Here is a 20,506-nt window from a genome sequence, read left to right on the forward strand (position 1 = left end):
GGTAAACATGTATCAACCTGATCCAGAATGAGTCTGTATCCATTTGTCGGCTCAAGTGGTGGTAATTTGTGGTTTAATTCATTGTTTATGGTCATTTCATCCATCAATACTCAGCGATATAGAATTCTGATATGTGTATTTATGAGCCATGCCGCGTATTAAGAGCTTTATTGATAAAAATGAAACATCTGAGACTGCATGGCCGAGAACCAGAGAGGGTTTCTCCTGGCTTTCCAGGCTATTGATTGGTCAATCAGCATTCTAGTAGGATGCAATTATGTTTTAAACTGTTACACAGGACCTAGAGGCATTGGGTTCTGAAGACATTATAGAGATCAGAAATACTTAGCTTTATTCTACATTTTGTGGAAGTGATAACAAAACAGTATTGGGACTGCTTTTGACAAGATAATAACTTTTTGATTTTCCCTTGTCATTTCTGTGAAAATTTAACTGACATCTCATGCAAGTGGATGGGAAAAGATGTGATGAAATGATATAAAAAATTCAACATTTATAGGACAGGCAGCATGTATTTTGATTGAATCCTGTAAAGTGAATTTCTTGGAATGTTCCCAATGCATGCATTGACTTTGTGATAATCGACAGTATATTTTAAGGAATCGAGACTCTGTGGCTATTTCCATGACGTTTTGTTTTTGCACGTTTCAGAACTTGAATGGCCGGATTGTTAACCATAATGGTGAACAAGTGGGTGAGTGGTCATCGCTTCCTGCCTTTGCCAGTGACATAAGAAATGCAGGACATGGAAAAGGAAGCCCGACTAACAGTAATCGTAACAGCGCGGCCAGCAGCGACAGTGGACGGGGATATAGTACAGGACATTTAGACCACGCCAACGCTAACGTTAAGGTACGTAAACAACAACAACTCACTTAACATTAAACACTGTAAAAGATGTCCAGATACAGGGTTCTGGTAAGTTAGATATGTATTACAGAAAATACCTGGAAAGTTTTTTTTAAATTCAATTAAAATTTCCAGTGTGTGTAATTATGTCATTAAGTTTCAAGGGGGGTGGTGTAAATCCACTTTTTAGTCCAGTACTATTTAGGATATTTGTTCTCCCAATCAGGCAAGGGGTTAAATAATTATCTTATGATATATATTGTCTCAATTATTCAGAAAAAAAATCAATATATTCTGGACTGTGTATAGGAAAAAAAATTGTTCTTTATAAATACTTCCCACTGAGATTTTCAGATTTAAACTCTCAAGACCTGACCGACAAAGTTAGGTTGTATTAATTCCTTGATTTAGCAGACCATATTGACATTCAATAAAAATGACCACTAATTACACAAGGGCTGTACTTTGTGTGACCCCGCTGCATTTCATTTCCGGAAATATGCATAGCATTTCCGACATTTTTTTATTTCATTTCCGACATTTTTTGTTTTCATTTCCGACATAATTTTGTTTTCATTTCCGGAATTTACCTGTGCGGTAATTCAATGTTTTCTAAGTGAAGATGGAATTTTAAAAGTATTTATTACAAAATATTGATGAAAAATTAAATAAATAAAAAAAAAACATCAACACATTTAAGCATTCTTGAGCAATAAGTCTAGGTAAAAGAGTTCAATGAGCATAAACTTTTTCACCACATCTAATATGCATTAAATTAAATGTCAGTGACAGCACCACACTTATGTACAAGTCATTGATAGATTTACAAAACTCAGCTATTGTATTTCAATGATTTATTTATGATTTTTTCTTTAAATTTATCATAAGTAAAGTCTTAAGATCTGTTACTAAAAGTACTACATATGTTTTTGAAAAATGTCGGAAATGAAAACAAAAAAATGTCGGAAATGAAAAATAAAAAATGTCGGAAATTACCAAAAATTCCGGAAATGAAATGCAGCCTGTGACCCATCACCTCAAAGAGTCTCCATTTGAATTTAATTATTCATTTAACCAGAGCTCTTGATTAAAATTGGAACAATTGATCATATTGAATTCATTAATTGATTTCCCAATACTTTGTCTAACTAAGTGGGAATGGAATCAAGGTTATTTCTCAAGGATGCTTGGGTTTCAGAGCAGTGAAAACCAAAGTCAACATCAGAATCTGGCATTAAAGACCTAAGAGTTCCCCCTTTTATGTGTCAATCCCTTCCAATATAAACATTGATGAAGTACTCTGTCAACCTTGGGTCATTAACAGTAGTCTCTAATTGACAAAGTCTGATTACAATGAAAAATCTGATATAAAAGTAAAATGATGGAAAATAATCAATAGTTCAAAATTTATCGTGCTTTGGCATTATAACACAGGAAGTCCTGAAGGTATGCTGGGACATTTGCACCTGGAAAATCTCTGACAAGAAAAAAAAAGAACTTAATTTCTATACAATTATCATATTTTTCTGACAAATGATATCATAAGCTTGCAGAGTGAGGGAAAAAATCAATTATGCTATCAGCAAAGAGAAATGGGCAGCCTTTGGGACAGTGGTGAAGTTATAGTTTGTCATTCTGAGTAATTGTTTAGATAATTCTGTATGGAACTGTTTGTTCAGTTCAGAAATGATCAAGGATCAGCTTTTTGGTAACTGCATAGTTGGCACATGTGTTTGTCATGACAGAACAATGCAGGAAGAACTAATCTTTTCCTTCTGTAATCAGTATTCCTAAATCACCTTGCTGCTGTAGAGTTCTCTAAAATTCATCTCCCTAGTGTGGAAAAGTTTCCATTTTCCTTTAAGGTAAGGTTTGCGTCTCCCTCCAACTCATATTTTTTTTAATATGCACACATGCTGTATATCAATTTATTCAGGGAGATTAGCTTCATCATTTAATATGATTTTCAAAGATATTGCCCGTCCCATTTTTTTAGTAAAAGACGCCAAATTTAACGTATTTCATATTTCGCCTCGAATATTATTTTCATTGAAAAAATTGATTTATTTTATTAATTATCAAACTTTTATAATTAAAATGACCTGAATTAGTACAATTCATGCTTCTATTATTTAAACTTCTAATTTTCCGTTATCAAAAATGTGAAAATTTGGGTAAAAAAGGAGATTTTTCAATTTTCCTTGATTAAGTGAAACCGTTGCCATGGCAACAAAAATATAAAAATCAATGTTTTACATATCTACCGATTCCATCAAAATCCATGAAGTTATTAATTTGATCATTTTCATTAATTTGAACTAAAAAAATATGTATGTCCCCAATATTATTTCCATGGAAACAGGGGCTATATTATGGGTTCAGAACATAAAAATCGGCTTTTTCTACACTTTTAAAGACAACATTGATATCACCTTGTCATGGTGAATATTAAAGACTAAATGTTATTTTGATATTGTTTTTAGGCATAAATTGGCCAAAAATATTCAAAATAAAACTCCCCCTGTGCTACATGATGGTCTAAAAATTTATTCCATGGAAGAACTTTAGTATGGCAATACTATGGCAATCTTAACATCTGAATACATGTATTCTGATGAAATTGTCCATGAATTATACTGCAACACCTTTAGAAGTACATGTATATGTATATAAACATACTTCAGAACATGTTGCAACTAAACCAATTAAAAGCCTATGAATTTGACCTCATGCTGATTTAGTTATTCCAACATGTAGTAACTTCTAGACATCTTTGTAGCAAAATATCTTTATTCAGTTATGGCTGTCATTATACATGTATGCCATTTTTGAGTGAAATATTGTAAGCATTGCATCCACGAAGCTGCTGTTTTTATAATTAAATGATTTCTTTACTTCGAAGAGTAGAAATGCTATCTTTAAAGTAATGTTTGTTTGCCCTCTCTTGACTCAGGGTAAAATTATTGGGTCGGTTGGTGAGAAAATCTTCAACAAAATTTTTTTAAGGGGGATAAGAGGAATAAAAAGAAAAAAAATACGGCCCTTCATTGAAAAAAAGTTTTCAGTCTGGTCATTTTAGTCAGTCGGTCTGGAGAGGCTGACAACCAAACACTTATTTAAAGATGGCCTATTTCTACACTTCATGGACATTAGCTCAATCATTGGATTAGGTGGTCTGAGAATCTAAATTGAAATATCAGACAGAACAAAATAAAGATGAATTCTAAGTGACATCAATTCATACTTTAATGAGTTTACAGAGTACTTCTGATTTCAGAGAAAAGGCAAATTCTGCAAAATGACATAACACTGTCATAGATATTTGTCAAGAACAGGGAAAAAGAAACAATGCTACAGTGATAGATATATCTCCTTGATATCCATGAAATAATAATTTAAATAATACAAAATTTTCTCCTTTTTAAAATCAAAATACAGAAAAAAATTAAAAGATTATAAATGTAAACAATTTTAAAATAAACTATATGTGTTTGTGAAAGATTTAAATTTTAGTAGATTACTAAACTGGTCTTATCATTCCTACTAAATTAACAACCTCACAATTTCCAAGTGTCATGATTTAAATTGATACAGTAGATATAATTATACATGTTCACTGCAGCTTTATGTCATCAGTTTTCAGAAATACTTATTTGAGCATATTAGGTCCTGGTAAGAACAAAATTTAATGAATGAAAATATTAATCTTAATTGTTCTTGTATTAATTTCCTTGCAATTCTACAAACCCTTTTAAGAAACTTGTTACATGTAAGTATAGACAAAAGCAACCTTCAATTAATACCTATGATGTATACATTTATTTTACTGAAAACAAATTCAAAGATGGACGAACAGTGCATGCACTGCAATCATCACATACACATATTTTCTAAATATATGGAAAACAGCATGTTTATACTAGATAGGATGTTGTTAAACATTAAATTTACTTCTATAATCTATAGACATATAAATATATGCATTGGGTATAACAAGTCAGAACTTCTTCTCCAAATCTCCATTGATTTTGCCATGTCTGGTTCAACATCTTAGCTTGATCCATCCAACTTTCTGTAATATTCTTGAGTTGATATGGGATGACCTCTACTTTGATTGATGGCACAAATCTTTTAAGGAAACACTGAAGTACTTTTTTTTTTGGTTCTTATCTATTCCAATCAATGACCCATGATCTGAAATCATATGTATTCATTTTTACAATAACATTTAAGGAATTGCATTTTTGGAACTGCATAAGGAATTGCACTGAGTTTCATTCACTCAATGAAATGAATAAAGACTTTCCAATATAATCAATGAAGAATCAATATGAAATTATTGTAAAATTTACAGATTGAATAAGTGAAATGCAAATGCTTGATCAAGAAAATTAAAGTTCTTGTCATGCACAATCTGTATCTCTTTTTTATTAATTAGAAAATGAGATATTAATTAAAATCAAACCTCATTTAACAATTGAATACCTGTTCCAATAATGTTACAAATATTAGGCCCAAAAAGCAAGGATTTTATTCTTCATAATTTCTTGAATGAATGCATTTTTATTTTTTGGCAGTGTTGGGATATTAGTCACATCCTGACATCCTTGTACCGTTTATTCATCGTTTTTAAACTCGTAGTCAGTGGATCACTTATAACTTTCAGTAAAATGAATAGTTAAATAATTACCTGATGAAAATACTATCAACAATCAAACTGTCAACATCATCATTGGACTTGGTCAAATGCACCGTGACTTTTCTTCCCTGTTCGGACTGCATATAGCATAATACTTTACAGGATACTCTCACGTCTTTTCTTTTTTCTTTCCCATTCTCACTTAAAATTTTAGTGTAGTGGTGAAGCGAGAAACACACAACAGCACAATGCGTTAATGACAATGACTTTCTTCTGATCGGAATGGTCGTGCAACTTGCAACGTTCCGTATCGAAAATAAACAAGTCCTCCTTTATTGGTTCATCCACATGCATCACGCTAATCTCAAATCTTCTAAGATTCCTATGCTTTGGTTTGTTATAAGACTTTCTCCTGAAAACGTCCTTTGTTTTTAGTCCTAACAATAAGTGACAACAAACATCAAGTATCACTGTATGACAGAGGAAATTCGTTACCGAGATGCTTAGCATCGCTAGTTTAAATTCGCCTGTTTCAAACGCTTTGGTGATTCGCAAGAGTTATCTCCCTGTTAACGCAAACCTTACCTTAAATGAGTTTTCTCTTGATATAGATTTTTTTATTTTTTATGTCGCCACTAAAAGCGATTTCTCCTGTATCTATGTAGTGAGGTTTTAGCTTAATTCAGACAGAAAGTAGTTTTATCCTGGAAATGGAAGAGAACTTAAGATTCCTCAAGTAATTGTATATCGAGACTTTCCCCAGGCACCAGGCAAATAGAGCATTTCTGCTGACTGATCAGATTCAAATTTGTTTCATTTTAAATGTGAATTCTATGTGAAAAAAAACTCTTTTGTCAACAATTTCATTTTAAAAAAAAGACTATCGAATAATTTTTCACTCAAAAGGAAGCATCATTGTTTAGTTTAAGAAAAGGTGATTAGCTTGTTAATTGTTTGGAGATAGAGACGAAGTAAGGACCTTCGCTAACGACAGATAGAAAACATGACAAGCTGGCATGGAAACAGTTTGGGTAATAATGAGTTTCTGGTTTTGTGTATGTAAATGAGTTGTGTCTGGTAAATACTGATATATCTAATTCCTGAATTCCAGAAAGATGGTGTGAGAGAGAAGACCAAAAAAAAAAAACATTGATTACTGATACAAGATGTTACTTTACAAAATAACCTCAAATTGATATCAAAACTTTGTCAGTACATGTGGAAATATTCAAAAGATATAGTCTTGGTCACATAAATCGATCATTGAAATTCTTAATCTAAGTAACAGAATCAGTAATTTGCACAATAATATTCATTTTCTTTGCCTAACAAATTGTTACATTACAAAAATCAAGCCTTGTTAAGCTTTTTCCAGGTCTGTTTAACTGTGATATAATGTACATGAAAATTAGCATATAAGTAAAGGTAAAAGAATGAGATTTTTTTGGAAATTCCTTGAGTATCTTGTTATAGTAATGACCATCTTCTTTTAGTATTGGTTTTGTTTATATCCCATACTGAATCATTTTCTTGAAAACATTATCTTACTATCCCCTAGTTGTTATCAGATCGTGAATACATAAACTCCAGTACCTTCACTACCATACTTTTTACCACACTTTTGGGATATGCACAAATTCACTTGCTAAGATAGAATGTTGGGTTATCTTGCTGATTTTTATGGCTTTGATTCTATTTTGATTACATTTACAGCAATTGACTGAACATTATTAGAACATGGTAGAATCTTTGGAGATTTTTATTTTTAATCTTATATTTTTCTGTGTCTGTACAATGAAACATTAGACAGCAGTTGGTAGGCATCCAAATTACAAATCTCCAGATATGATTTGATTTATAATAAAGCAAAAACATGAAATAATGCAGCTACCAGTTAATATCTGGTTTGTTTTTGATCTTCCTTTGAGTTTCTAAATATCTAGTTGAAGTTGATTTCGGTGATTTAGGTTAATGATCTATATCTATGTTGTTGTTTTTTTTCAGCCACCACATAACTTTGCCAATGTCCAGATAAACAACAACAATCGACTGTCCAGTCAGAGTTACGAGTCGGGGGTGTCGTCGCGACAGAGTTATCACAGCACGTCCAGTTCCAGCGTGGGCAGTCTCGACCGACTGGAGGAATCGGGACAAATGAGCACCATCAACGTCGCCGAACTGTTCAGGGCAGGCATGCCTGTATGTATACTTATCTCATATATGAGTATGGTATATGCAATATTGATTGAGTGTCTTGTATAGCCAACTTTCAATTGAATAAATATTTTATGCTTGATTATTCAGAAGTTGACATGATCAAATTTTAACAATATTTTAATTAAAGGAATAGAAAAATTCAAAATTTTTTCAGAAATATGTGGAATATATTTTAGATACTTAGTTAATTGAATGGTCCTAGTTTTTATCTGTCCTGTATTTGGAGTACATCTCTGTCTTACAGGACCATGAGGTGATGCGAGTCTGGCTGAGGGACCTCCGCTTTGAGGAATATTGTATCTTATTTGTCCAGGCAGGATATGACATGCCTACCATCTCCCACATGACACCTCAGGTATGATTATAATAAACCAAGCCATATTTAATTGATATCTATATTGAATAACAAACCTTATTTACCAGCAAAACTTGCAAAAGAGTCCAAAATTGTGTAAAAAATAATATTTCCCCTTATGCAAATTATCCAATGTCTCAACTATCGTTGATATCCGTGGCATGGCATACCTAATAAACTAGAGAGTGATTCCAAGAATTTCTACTCTGAAATTAATTACTCTGATTGCAAGAATTTTACACTTATTATTGAAGTTTTCTTGCTTGGTCTTGTGTGACATTGAAGTTGAAATAATGATTTCATTCTGGTAAAACAGAAGCAGAAACAAGATAACTGGTGTTTTGTCAGAGTGACCTTCAGAGATTGTTTAAGTAAATTGGTTTAGTTGTGGAATTTGGTCAGTCTTGAGAACTGTCAGTTTGAACGGTCATCTCTGTAACTCTCATCTTTGTCAGATATTTGTATGTAAATTGGTGGAATCTTATCAGTTCTCCGGTGTCAGGCTAAGTTATCTTCACACACACTGAATGAAGAGTTTATAAATACATATTGAATGAAGAGTTTATAAGTATTAGACATTATGATAGACTTCAATAAATGTTGCAGTCTTGTATAAATTGAGAAGCAGAGTAAATTCAAGTTTTGGGTTTAAATTGTTTAGGATTTCATTGAACAGAACATGAAAAACTTTGAATGATGAAATCAGTGATCAACTCCCACATAAGGGCAGCAGTGTGTGGTCTTTAATTTCTTTCAACTATTGTTTTATATCCTTATTTAAATCTGGTGGAGATTCATTATTCGTTTGAATTACTCCTGGATGGCATGCCTAATTCAATTTTCACCTACGTGTGACAAAATTAATCTGCTATGGAGTCCTTTCCTGCCATTGAGTGGTGAAGATTATCTTAAAGCTATATTTCTATGTTTAGCCTAACAATTCCTCTTCTTCTCTTACTAGCATATATTTCAAGCAGTTTGTTAATGATGCCAGTTAATGTTGATCCCAAAGCCAGAAAGAATCAAAGTACTGAAAGTACTCATGGGAGTTGAACATTGTTATCTGAAAGATCTCACAGGAAGTATAGGAACATCTTCATGCATTCAGATTCAAGTCAGCTAGAACTGATTTGTTAGAGATACAAAACGAAACATTAAAAATGATTTCTATTGCATTTAAAGCTATTAGCCAAGATCATGGGACTGCTCTTAAATTAGCTGCAGAATTGTAACTCTCCGAAAAAAAAAAAGATTTTGACAGACCGGAGAGCTACAGTGCCATCCATTGAAAAAACTGTATATTTATTGCGCACGAACAGTTAAGTTTAGTTCTGGATTAATTCTTTCTAATTCTTACCTCAACAATTTAACCAAACCAAACAAACCCCCATCACCAAAAAATTAATTTTTTCAACTCGAAAATACTATTTTTGTTCTTAGGTTTTAAACTTCTTTCAGTACCATTTATTACTAAAACTCAAACACTACCCTTATATTTCTGAAACATTTTAATAAAAACGCCCCCTACTCTCTTTCGAATGTGTACAAGATATTTGGTCCCAAGAAACAAACAAACACTCTTTATATTCGATGTTACCATCACCAGACACTAGATTGTCATTTTTCTTCCTCTTTGGGTATGAATGTTTATTTTCGGACACAATAATTATTTTTTATAGAAATCCATGCTTATCTATTTTATCAAATGTATCTATCTTTATATCTTAATCATCAAGTTTTGTTATTCCATAATTTTAAATTTCATTTCAAGTAGTATCTATATAGAAGTAAGTATGTCTGAATACTTTACATTTTGTTTGTTTTACGTTCGATAATTTTTCAATCATATTGAAACACTTAGCTACATGTAAGTACAAATTTTTACCTATACACGGCACTCAAAACCATTGAGTAGTGAGGGATCGTTTTGTGCAAGCACATACTGCGACATGGGATTTCGGTTTATATGTTCTCATCAAAAGAGTTTATCTCCAAATGCTTCCCACAGGATTCGAACCTGCGACGTAAGGATCAATTAACACCTTACGTTGAATCTAGAGCAAGCTATTTCAACAACTGCGCCACGCGAGTGAGACTTAAAGTTTGTGATTTTGATTTGATTCAAATGTAATTAAAAATCAGACATAGTTTACCGAGCTACTACAAGAAAAAAAATACTTGTAATCATGAGGAACGATCTTTCTCACAGGTCGATCATTGGGATTATCATACCATTGTGTCCGTGTATACGCATGTATTGATTAATCTTAACTGTTTTAATTATATAATAAAATCAAATGATACATTTTATAACGTAGTACTGCAAGGTAATACACACACATTTTTCAAGTTCAGATTTGGTGTTGTACACGTGACCAACTGAATGCTGATAAATTCATGAAATTAAGGATAAAAAATTAATGTCATTTGAAATTGTGTGATCGAATATCAACAAACTTTAATGCTATTATTTTTTCCTTTTACCAAGGTAAAAAAAAAATGAGTTGCATGTACATGTGTATCTGGTCTGACAAAAATTTTCCAGTCTAACAGATCATTTTACTTGTCAGAGCAAATAAATATTTTCCGCAGTGTTTTTTTTTTTAAAGAAACGTTCTGTCTCTTTATTGCTGAAACAAATTGAAAGAAGTTGGGTTAAACCTTAGCGTTCCTTTCCTTACATCTTTGTTTATGTCTCTATATTTCGACAATCGCGTCATTGTCAAACCAGTTAGACCAGTTGTTGCTCCTTGGATGACCTAGCATTTTTTGTAATGGAGCGTAGTGGAGTCAGCCGAGGATTGCCGAATGATAAATGACGGAAAACTGGGACTTTTTTTTCATACGGAAATCAAAATTTATGTGTCATTTCTCAAGAAAGATGACAAATATATGCTATTCAAATTAAGTTAAATAAAATTCTATTTCATTTACTTTCAAATCATTTATGAAAATTAGATTAATTCAGAAAAATGAGATGGACTATTTTTATTGCGGAAGTTTCTTCAAGTTTATATAGACTGATACAAGTTTGTATTGAATATCACAGGGGAGTAAATTGGGCGACACAGAAACACAACGACGGCCTCTATATAATTCATTGTAAAATTACTGCGCTAGAAACCGCGTGACAGCCTAGGGAGTCTGAACATAGTTCAACTCCCAAAAATCAGAGTACCAGTGATTTGAAATTAATATAAAAATTGCTAAAACATAATTTGTATTAGAAAAGGCGTTTATGAGCGGGCCACCTACAAGGTGTGATGAAGTAGAGTAATTAGTGTGTGTTTCTGTAACTACAGGTGTACCATATCTTCTGTCTTGTATTGTGATGTTACAAATGAGTCTGCTTTGTGTTTTTATTACCCCATGTTGAGTGGTGCTTTTTTCTTCCATCTCATTTGAGTGCTAAGAACACAAATTACAACACTGTAGCTAGGTCAGGCTAAAATGCATTTCTTTCTCTTAATGTTTCAGGTTGTAGTTGTGGTTTATCTTGTTAAAAGTAATTAACAATATTTGTTTTTCATTACATAGGCTAAACACATAAAAAAAATTCCACAATATTAGTAGAGTGATTATTTTCTGAATTATAACCAGATTGTAACTACACTTTTTGTCACACTTCCTTATCAGAACTCACCCCAATCCCACCCCCTGTTCCAAGCACTTGTTTCGGAAATAAATTTTAAGCCATAGTATAATAATTTTATAACTATAGGTTAAAATTTATTTCCGAATAAGTGCCTGTGCCCTGTTCTCATTTTGGAAAAAACCATAGTGATTACTTTTTGAACAAAAGAAAAAAATCATTATTGGGTAAATTACAAAGATGGGGCAAAATGAATTTTAACACCCCACCCCCATGTTTCATATCAGCTTATTGTGATTTTTTCCATTACAGGATTTATCTGCTATAGGGATTACCAAGCCCGGACACAGGAAACGACTGAAGGCAGAAATAGCTCGGCTGAATATTCATGATGGGATCCCGGATTTCAAACCCGTAATTTACATGATTTATATCATTATTCATAGAACCTTGAATACAGCTGGTAAAGTAGAACTCATTGATAACTGTAATTAACTAGGGTGTTCTGCCGCATTGAACCTTCATCTAAGTTCAAAGGAGGGAGTGTGTATCTTAGAGAAGGCTATATCAAAATGTCTTGTTGGTATAAACCTGAATTTGTTTTTTCAAAAAATCATATTAGATTTGTTCATTCAGATGTGCTGTAGTCTTGTGAAAAAACATAAAAAATGTCAATTTCAAGTGAATTTGCATCTATATGATCCATGATTAAATGAGCTTTGTACTGTTAGAAAAGCCAGTCATGAGTTTTGCTTCTATTTTTAGAGGAATAATAATATTAAAATTTTATGAACACTCACAGAGGAGAAATTTAGAAATAGACTTAAATATTAAAATAAAATCTAAACTAGATTTTTCACTTGATTAGTCTTGATCCTCTATTTCTATTTATACACAAGACTTGCTGACCTTGACCTTTTGATTTTAGGTCGATATGATGGAGTGGCTCCACATGCTAGGATTAGAACAGTATTACAACACCCTGTCACAGCAGGGCTACACTGACCTTGACAAGGTCACGGACATAACCTGGGAGGACCTGGAGGAAATAGGCATCCAGAAACTAGGTCAGTAGACCATTCATAGTCTAGTTAATTTACAGAAATTAGGTCAGTAGACCATTCATAATCTAGTAAATTTACAAATGCAGTATAATTTAAACAACTTTTACATTAGAGCTTAGCAATATATCAGTACATGTGTAACCTCTTCATTGTGTTTTCTTTTACTGAACTTTTTGTTTTTCTTTAGGTCATCAAAAGAAAATAACTTTGGCTATAGATCGTCTGAAAAGAATCAATGCCAACAGTAAACGACTTTCTTCAATGGACAGGAGTGGACACAGTGAAATAATAGACCCACCCCCCCCCCGGGGCCACACCCGAAGGTCAGGGGAGGATTACATCCACGAGATTCCATCCTCACCATTTAAAACAAAGAAATCTTTCTCTGGGGACAATTTAAACAGTGACCGTCTCTCACAAAAGAGTGACCGATTCTCACAGCATAGTGACAATAGTCTGGAGTTTGTGTCTCACAGTCCAAACACCAGCTATCAGCCGGACGTCGTGGCCATTCAGGTTAAAAGACACGGATCTCAATCAGAATCTCCGAAGGACATGCCTGGTGCTAGGATTTCATCGTTTCAGGGACCGACTTCTGTAAGGGAGGATCGAGACAGCACCCCCACAGCTGAAGAGGAGATGGAACAGCAGCCTGCTCCCATTGTTGCCCCCTCGGTGCCAAAAGCTGTGATCAAACCAAAGCCAGTAGCCAAGATCATTGCCAAAACAAAGCGAAGCAGCAAAGAGACATCGCCAGAGATTATAGACATTGAGAAATACGAGGCACAGAAAAATCACGAAATGGGGATGAGTCCTGGAAAAGCCTTCCTTCTCAATGCAGCGATGCTGAAGAAGACGGGACAATCTGATCACATCTATGATCAACCGAGAATGCAGAACTCTCCTAAATCTCCAAAGTCTCCCACACATTCTTCGATGTCCCATCCGTTCCCTGCCAGCACAACAGCACCGGTTTTTGTCTCAGTCTCAAATCAGAATGGTTCACAACAGCCACAGAATTCACCAACTAGTCGGAAAGTTCCCCCTCCTCCACCTCCCAAACGCACTAATTCAATCTCCAACAGGCAAGATACAAACTCCTCCAGGTATGCTGGAAGTATTCCCAAGTCTGCCTTACAGAATAATGATCAAAACGCTCAGAAGACTCCAGCAATGCCTACTGGGAATTCTTCTCAACAAACTCCCAGAAGGGGGTCCATAGAAGATGGTCAGAAACAACTTGCTTTTGCTTCTTGTGTTCAAAGTCTCTCAGTCAAATTTGGCAGTAAACGAGTGGAGAAGAGTTCAGAGGATGTGAACAGTTCTGATGGAGAAGATTTCCCCCCTCCCCCTCCTCCAATAGCCATGGACATTATCACTCCGAAAATTCATAACTATGGAATCCCCAGCAAGGATGATAAAACACCGGGTGAATTAAGGGGAATGGGAAAATTAGGGCAGCCCCCCACCCCCACACCTAATGATAAACCAAACTCGTTCACTTATAAAGCTCCTGTTCTACAAACAGTCAAAGAGAACCCATCACCTCCCGTAGTCTCCATGGTGCCAAACTTTACCAAGAATCCCCCTGTTCTTAATCATGTGACTACCACTGCCCAATCAAAAGACCAAGTTCAAACCTCTCCCAGAGTTCAACATGTTTCTCATGAACTCAAAAGAAAAGACTCGACATCGAGTTCCGATTCTGTAGTGTCAGCCTCCAGTGTAGACTCGAACACCTTGCCTTTCGCCAATGAGAATGTAGGAACAATAAAACAACGTGCACCTCCAGCCAAGCCCTCCATAGTGCCAATCAACGAGAGTCCAGCTCAGGGTAACGGACAGGGATTCCCCAACCATCAACGAGTCTTACCCAGTGTTCCACAGAAACCGAGCATCCCAGCTCACCTCAAGACACCAAACAAAGGTAAGGAACCATAACTCTTACAATAAGGAACCATAACTCCTGTTGTACTATAAGAAACCATTACTCATGATTTAGGATGTTCTGCACTAAAATATATTAGCATGTAGTTTCATTAGCCAATTTTGAAATCATTAATATAAACAAGTGGCATACTGTAAAAATTCTGCATTCATTGATAATCTTTTTACACACAGATAAGGTCTGTGTGACGCAATTTTATATATAGATTTCTATCTATCAATTTCTAATCCCTTTCCTCGTAAAAGCTGTATTTTATGGTTGCAGCATGATGTTTTTGCAGATATTCTAGAGATAGAAGAATTTAAATTCAAGGCTGATGAGTACACATCACGTTATCTAATCTCTCAGAATTAATGCTTTGGCAGTCGTAGATTGGACAGATATCCACGAATCTGCTTAATATCTCTCTCGTTGCTTCCTTTGGTACTTGGTGCTTTTGCCAGATTCTCACAATTTTCTGTACAAATGCTTTTTAATTCAGGAACTTAGTTGATGAAAAAAATTGCCTAAACACGGTACATGGCTCAAGCCTCAACATTTTGGCATTTTGGGTGGAAGGCTGGAAGCATTAAATAAATGTCTAACAGGAAGCAACAGAATAGAATATCAACAAATATAGGTTTAAATTCATTCTAGTGACTTGGTCAGGGAAGGGGGGATTTTGGTTAAAGATCTAATATAGCTTAATGAGTAATGACAGTCTTGAAATCATTTGATACATGTAATCATAGACCTAAAGTGTAAGATCTCAGATAGATTGTATATTTTTGCTATTAAAGGAACGGAAGATCTATATTTATAAAACTCAAGTGCTCACAGGTTTTAATAATCATATATCTGTTTTAATTGTTGTTAAAAAATCAAATATTGATGACATACCCCTAAGCATTCTTTGAAACACAAAAAAATCCCCAGAATATTAAACTGAAAATTGGAACAGATTCTGGCAACAAAAATCTTACTGATAATCAGGACAATGACAATTCCAAACTAATCTGAAAATTAAAATACAGCTGATTTAGGGGCGAGTACCTGTATATATGGTATAATGGTAGATTCAACTAATGTACTCCGAGTTTGTGTAACTAATCACTGCTTACCTGGTTCTAGAATTCAGACATTAGGTAGTAATGTAAGGTTCATTTTGGCAGGGGGACAGATATAGGAAAAATTCTATAAATAACTACGGTAAATAGGTGATAATGTACCACTATATGTATTTCAGGACCAAGACCCTCAGTGGCTATGAAGCCTAATGCCTCACCACCAGTGCCAACCAAACCAAAAATGTAAGTTTGATTTCATCAGAAAACTGATGTTGAATTTTTTACCTTAAGTTTCTGAAGTCCGTTGGGTTTTCATTTGGTAACTAGTTTCAGCAAACACCTAATCAAATTTCATATTTAAACTAGAAAATTGAGACATGTATCTGTTACTCAGTCTCGGAAGTGAAATTCTTCATAGTATTTTTAAGGAAAATGCTATAGAATAACTTTATAAGGTCCAGTTTTGAAATTAAACTGATTTGTTTTTCAGTGGTAAGAAGAAGGATGAAGATGTGTTGAATGATATAGACAATATGTTACAAGGCCTGACAGAGGAATTAGACGCAATGTTGGAGGAGGAGCTAGAAATCGACGAGTGAATCTGTCACGGTTCATTGAACAAAGTGGACAGGAAAGAAAACAAGGATTTCATTTCGAACATCTTATTTATTAACAAGTTATAAAAAGATATGGGGCTCTTCAAAAACTATATATTATGCTCTCATTATAAGTCATCTGGAATTTCATTTCAAACATCATCTCATCACTACCAGAATGTCTTCTTTAATTTCATTGGCTGGACATGGTGAGGCTTGTTTAAAATAGCCAATCACAAAGCTTCATTGGAGGAGGTGTGAATTTCATCATGTATTTTCCTTAGGGAAACAGACTTAATACTTATGTGATGTCATTCATAAGGAGAAGTTTAAAAACAAATAATTTCAAAGTCAGGAAGCTGTTTATATTGTATAGAGCTAAACATCCCCGTGCTTCTGCGAGTGCTTTGAACCATTGCATCATGTCTTAATTTAAAATGTTCTATTTTAAGTTGTAAACCTAGTCAGTTATGTCAATGAGGAAATGTATTTATTGTGCCTGTGATATCTTCTTGTATATTAAGTGTTTATACTGTGCTAAAGATCTTTGAATATTAGTGTCAATGTACATGCCTTAATTTGCCACATAAGTATGACTTTGTTTCATGTTCCATAGAAATTTAGGTCTTTTCTGCAGTTTGGTTATTTTTTAAATGCATTTTGAATGACAAATTTTGTCCTTCAAGTATTTCTTTCAGCAGTGTAGTGTCAGGTTTAATCATATGTATACTTTCATATGGGAGACAAATAATGAACTATGCAGTATTATCTATGTACAGTTAATTGTTACACATCTACCGGCATTTCACTGAATGTCTAAGGCATATTTACTCTGGGAAATAATGCTATTGCAGTAAATGGCACCATCTAAGATCTGTTTATTCCTGTCATGTTATTTTTTTCTAAAAAATGATTTTCAGAAGGACTTATAAAAGGGTTAAGTTTCATTTAATCCTATAAAATATTATCTTTCTGTATTTTGTGATCTCTCAATGTTCAGCCATTTTGCAATAAGTTCTGACACTGTTTGATTGTATGGTTGTGACATAATCTTTGGCATAATAATGTTAGTTATGATCTTGGAATGCACAATGGTTATATTCAGTTCTTATTGAGAATAGTGGTGGTAATTTAGCTATAAGGAAATTAGAGTGTGTAGTCGCTATAACGGTCATTCTAGCCTTATTTTCGTACACCAATTCTTTTGAAACATTTTCAGTTAGTGTAACAGTTACTGCATATTCAACATAATTCAGGGAACATGGATTTTATGAGCTACTTAAGCTGAACATTATAAGTTGAGCACCACTGGTCAGTTTTTAAAAGAGATCATCAGCAATAAATATTTTAAGGGAATTATGTCTAAAAATGACTTCAAAGACACCAGCTTTTGTCACACAACAAAATAGGTTTTATATGAAGAATATAATCATTTCATACAAGAATTAAATAGACAAGTCTGAACTGAATTATTGGTTTTTATTTCGTTACCTTTGTTGTTTACTAAATAAAAAAACTTAAATATTGTTTTTATCAATATTTTCTATTTATACATATATTGAAATGTTACCTTTTCTGTACTATTTCAAGACTACAATTCAGATCCTCTTTGGACATGACATTAGACAGATATTCCTATTTATATAGATTTTTAACTCACTTCCTACATTCATATTTACTATGCTGTCATTATTTAAGTGCCTGAGAGTATTTTATTATGTTAAGGGGATATAATTCTGGTAGTTTTAAAGATAAGGGAGATAAATGCCAAAATTGTAATAATCCCAATATTCAGCACCTGAGAGAATGCTGTGAAGCTATCAGGAGCATTTGGAGTTTGTTATTTTGTGTTATGTTATTGTTACTGTCTTAATACAAAGCTGTACCAAACATACAGCTCATCAAAGATGTATACAAATAAAATAAATGTCTCAGAATTTACAGTGTTGTTTATCTGTAATGGGAATTTTATCTAGAAATGTCCACTTTGAAAATTGGGGACATTGGGAGCAATTTTCTTTATCAATACATTCCTTTCTTTTATACGTCATAATTAAAATGACAACACTTTATGACTATATATGTATATAGTTTTATTTATCAGGGCTATAGGGAAATTCTGCAGCTTAACTGGGGAATGGGTGGGGGTTGAGGGATTTTTGGGTCACAATATAAGACAAGAGGCCCATGGGCCACATCGCTCACCTGAGTAACTTGGGAAATGCAAATCTTTTTAAAAGATTTGTTCTATATATATTTCTATGTAAAACTTGGATTCCCCACTGTGGCCCCGCCCTACGCCCGAGGGTCATGATTTTAACAAATTAATATCTACACTACTCAAGGATGCTTCCACATAAGTTTCAGCTTTCCTGGCCTTGTAGTTCTTGAAAAGAAGATTTTTAAAAATTTGTTCAATAAATTTCTATGTAAAACTTGGATTCCCTATTGTGGCCCCGCCCTACCCCCGGGGGTCATGATTTTTACAATTTAATATTTACACTACCCAAGGATGCTCCCACATAAATTTCAGCTTTCCTGGCCAAGTGGTTCTTGAGAAGAAGATTTTTAAAGATTTGTTCTATATATTTCTATGTAAAACTTGGATTCCCTATTGTGGCCCCGCCCTAACCTCGGGGGTCATGATTTTAACAATTTAATATCTACACTACTCAAGGATGCTTCCACATAAGTTTCAGCTTTCCTGGCCTTGTAGTTCTTGAAAAGAAGATTTTTAAAAATTTGTTCAATAAATTTCTATGTAAAACTTGGATTCCCTATTGTGGCCCCGCCCTACCCCCGGGGGTCATGATTTTTACAATTTAATATTTACACTACCCAAGGATACTCCCACATAAATTTCAGCTTTCATGGCCAAGTGGTTCTTGAGAAGAAGATTTTTAAAGATTTGTTCTATATATTTCTATGTAAAACTTGGATTCCCTATTGTGGCCCCGCCCTAACCTCGGGGGTAATGATTTTAACAATTTTTAAATATCTACACTACCAAAGGATGCTCCCACATAAGTTTCAGCTTTCCTGGCCTAGTGGTTCTTGAGAAGAAGATTTTTAAAGATTTGTTCTATATATTTCTATAAAAAACTTGGATTCCCTATTGTGGCCCCACCCTACCCCCGGGGGTCATGTTTTTTACAATTTAATATCTACACTACCCAAGGATGCTCCCACATACGTTTCAGCTTTCCTGGCCCAGTGGTTCTTGAGAAGAAGATTTTTAAAGATTTATTCTATATATTTCTATGTAAAACTTGGATTCCCTATTGTGGCCCCGCCCTACCCCCGGGGGTCATGATTTTAACAATTTAATATTTACACTACCCCAGGATGCTTCCACATAAATTTCAGCTTTTCTGGCCCAGTGGTTCTTGAGAAGAAGATTTTTTAATGAACCCACCCTATTTTCGTATTTTCTTGATTATCTCCCCTTGGAAGGGGTCTTGGCCCTTGATTTTAACAATTTAAATTCCCCTTTACCCAAGGATGCTTTGGACTAAGTTTGGTTAAAATTGGCCCAGTGGTTCTTGAGAAGAAGTTAAAAATGTGAAAAGTTTACAGACGGACGGACGGACGGACAGCTATACAGTTGAGAGGTACATTGTGCATTTTACGGAAGGTGCGGGGTTATAATTTTGCTTTGTGGGGTTATTAATAGTACAGTGGTGACTTGAGAGGTTTCATTAGGAATTCAAACAAATGGTATATTGTGGGGTTAAAGGTCTATATTTGTGGGGTTAAAGATCTATATTTGTGGGGTTAAAGATCTATATTTGTGGGGTTAAAAATAAATTATTTAATATCAAGTCAACTTTACGGGCAACTAATTATAAGTACTTAAAATTGTTACTGTTTATCTGAATAACGGATATAGCAATAACATTTTTCAACTACTGCCTAGCAGTAACAATGCAAAAAAATGTTTTTATTTGAGGATAACTGTTGCATCAAAGTAAATTAACCCATCATGTTTTCACATGAAGATGATAGACAAGAATATCCCAGAAAGTGTTAAACAAACAACCCAAATATGCTATATAGATATAACAGACGACACTAACCCCATAAATTATAAGACAAACAACCCCAGTATGTACTCTTATAAAGATAATAGACAACACTAACCCCATTAAGTGTTTGGACAATAACCCCACTATGTATTCT

At 34.0% G+C, this 20,506-nt stretch overlaps 1 protein-coding gene across 1 annotated transcript; it reads left to right on the plus strand.

Moving 5' to 3' along the window:
• The first annotated feature begins 630 nt into the window (after positions 1-630).
• On the plus strand, positions 631-18,264 carry LOC134263116 (caskin-2-like). The gene is made up of 8 exons (XM_062745426.1): positions 631-873; positions 7,514-7,708; positions 7,971-8,081; positions 11,986-12,087; positions 12,602-12,740; positions 12,925-14,664; positions 15,911-15,974; positions 16,222-18,264. The coding sequence occupies exons 1-8, from the start codon at positions 646-648 to the stop codon at positions 16,328-16,330; spliced, it is 2,688 nt and encodes an 895-aa protein (XP_062601410.1). The 5' UTR covers positions 631-645; the 3' UTR covers positions 16,331-18,264.
• Positions 18,265-20,506: the final 2,242 nt, after the last annotated feature.

This window comes from Saccostrea cucullata, unplaced genomic scaffold, assembly GCF_032062105.1.
Source record: "Saccostrea cucullata isolate Sc308-1 unplaced genomic scaffold, CSIRO_AGI_Scuc_v1 ctg11674, whole genome shotgun sequence".
Lineage (NCBI taxonomy): Eukaryota > Metazoa > Mollusca > Bivalvia > Ostreida > Ostreidae > Saccostrea > Saccostrea cuccullata.

Coding starts and splice junctions, on each gene's coding strand:
- LOC134263116 (XM_062745426.1), top strand. CDS start 646: ATGACGTTTTGTTTTTGCACGTTTCAGAACTTGAATGGCCGGATTGTT. Junction 874..7,513: donor ACGCCAACGCTAACGTTAAG/GTACGTAAACAA, acceptor GTTTTTTTTCAG/CCACCACATAACTTTGCCAA. Junction 14,665..15,910: donor CCTCAAGACACCAAACAAAG/GTAAGGAACCAT, acceptor TATGTATTTCAG/GACCAAGACCCTCAGTGGCT.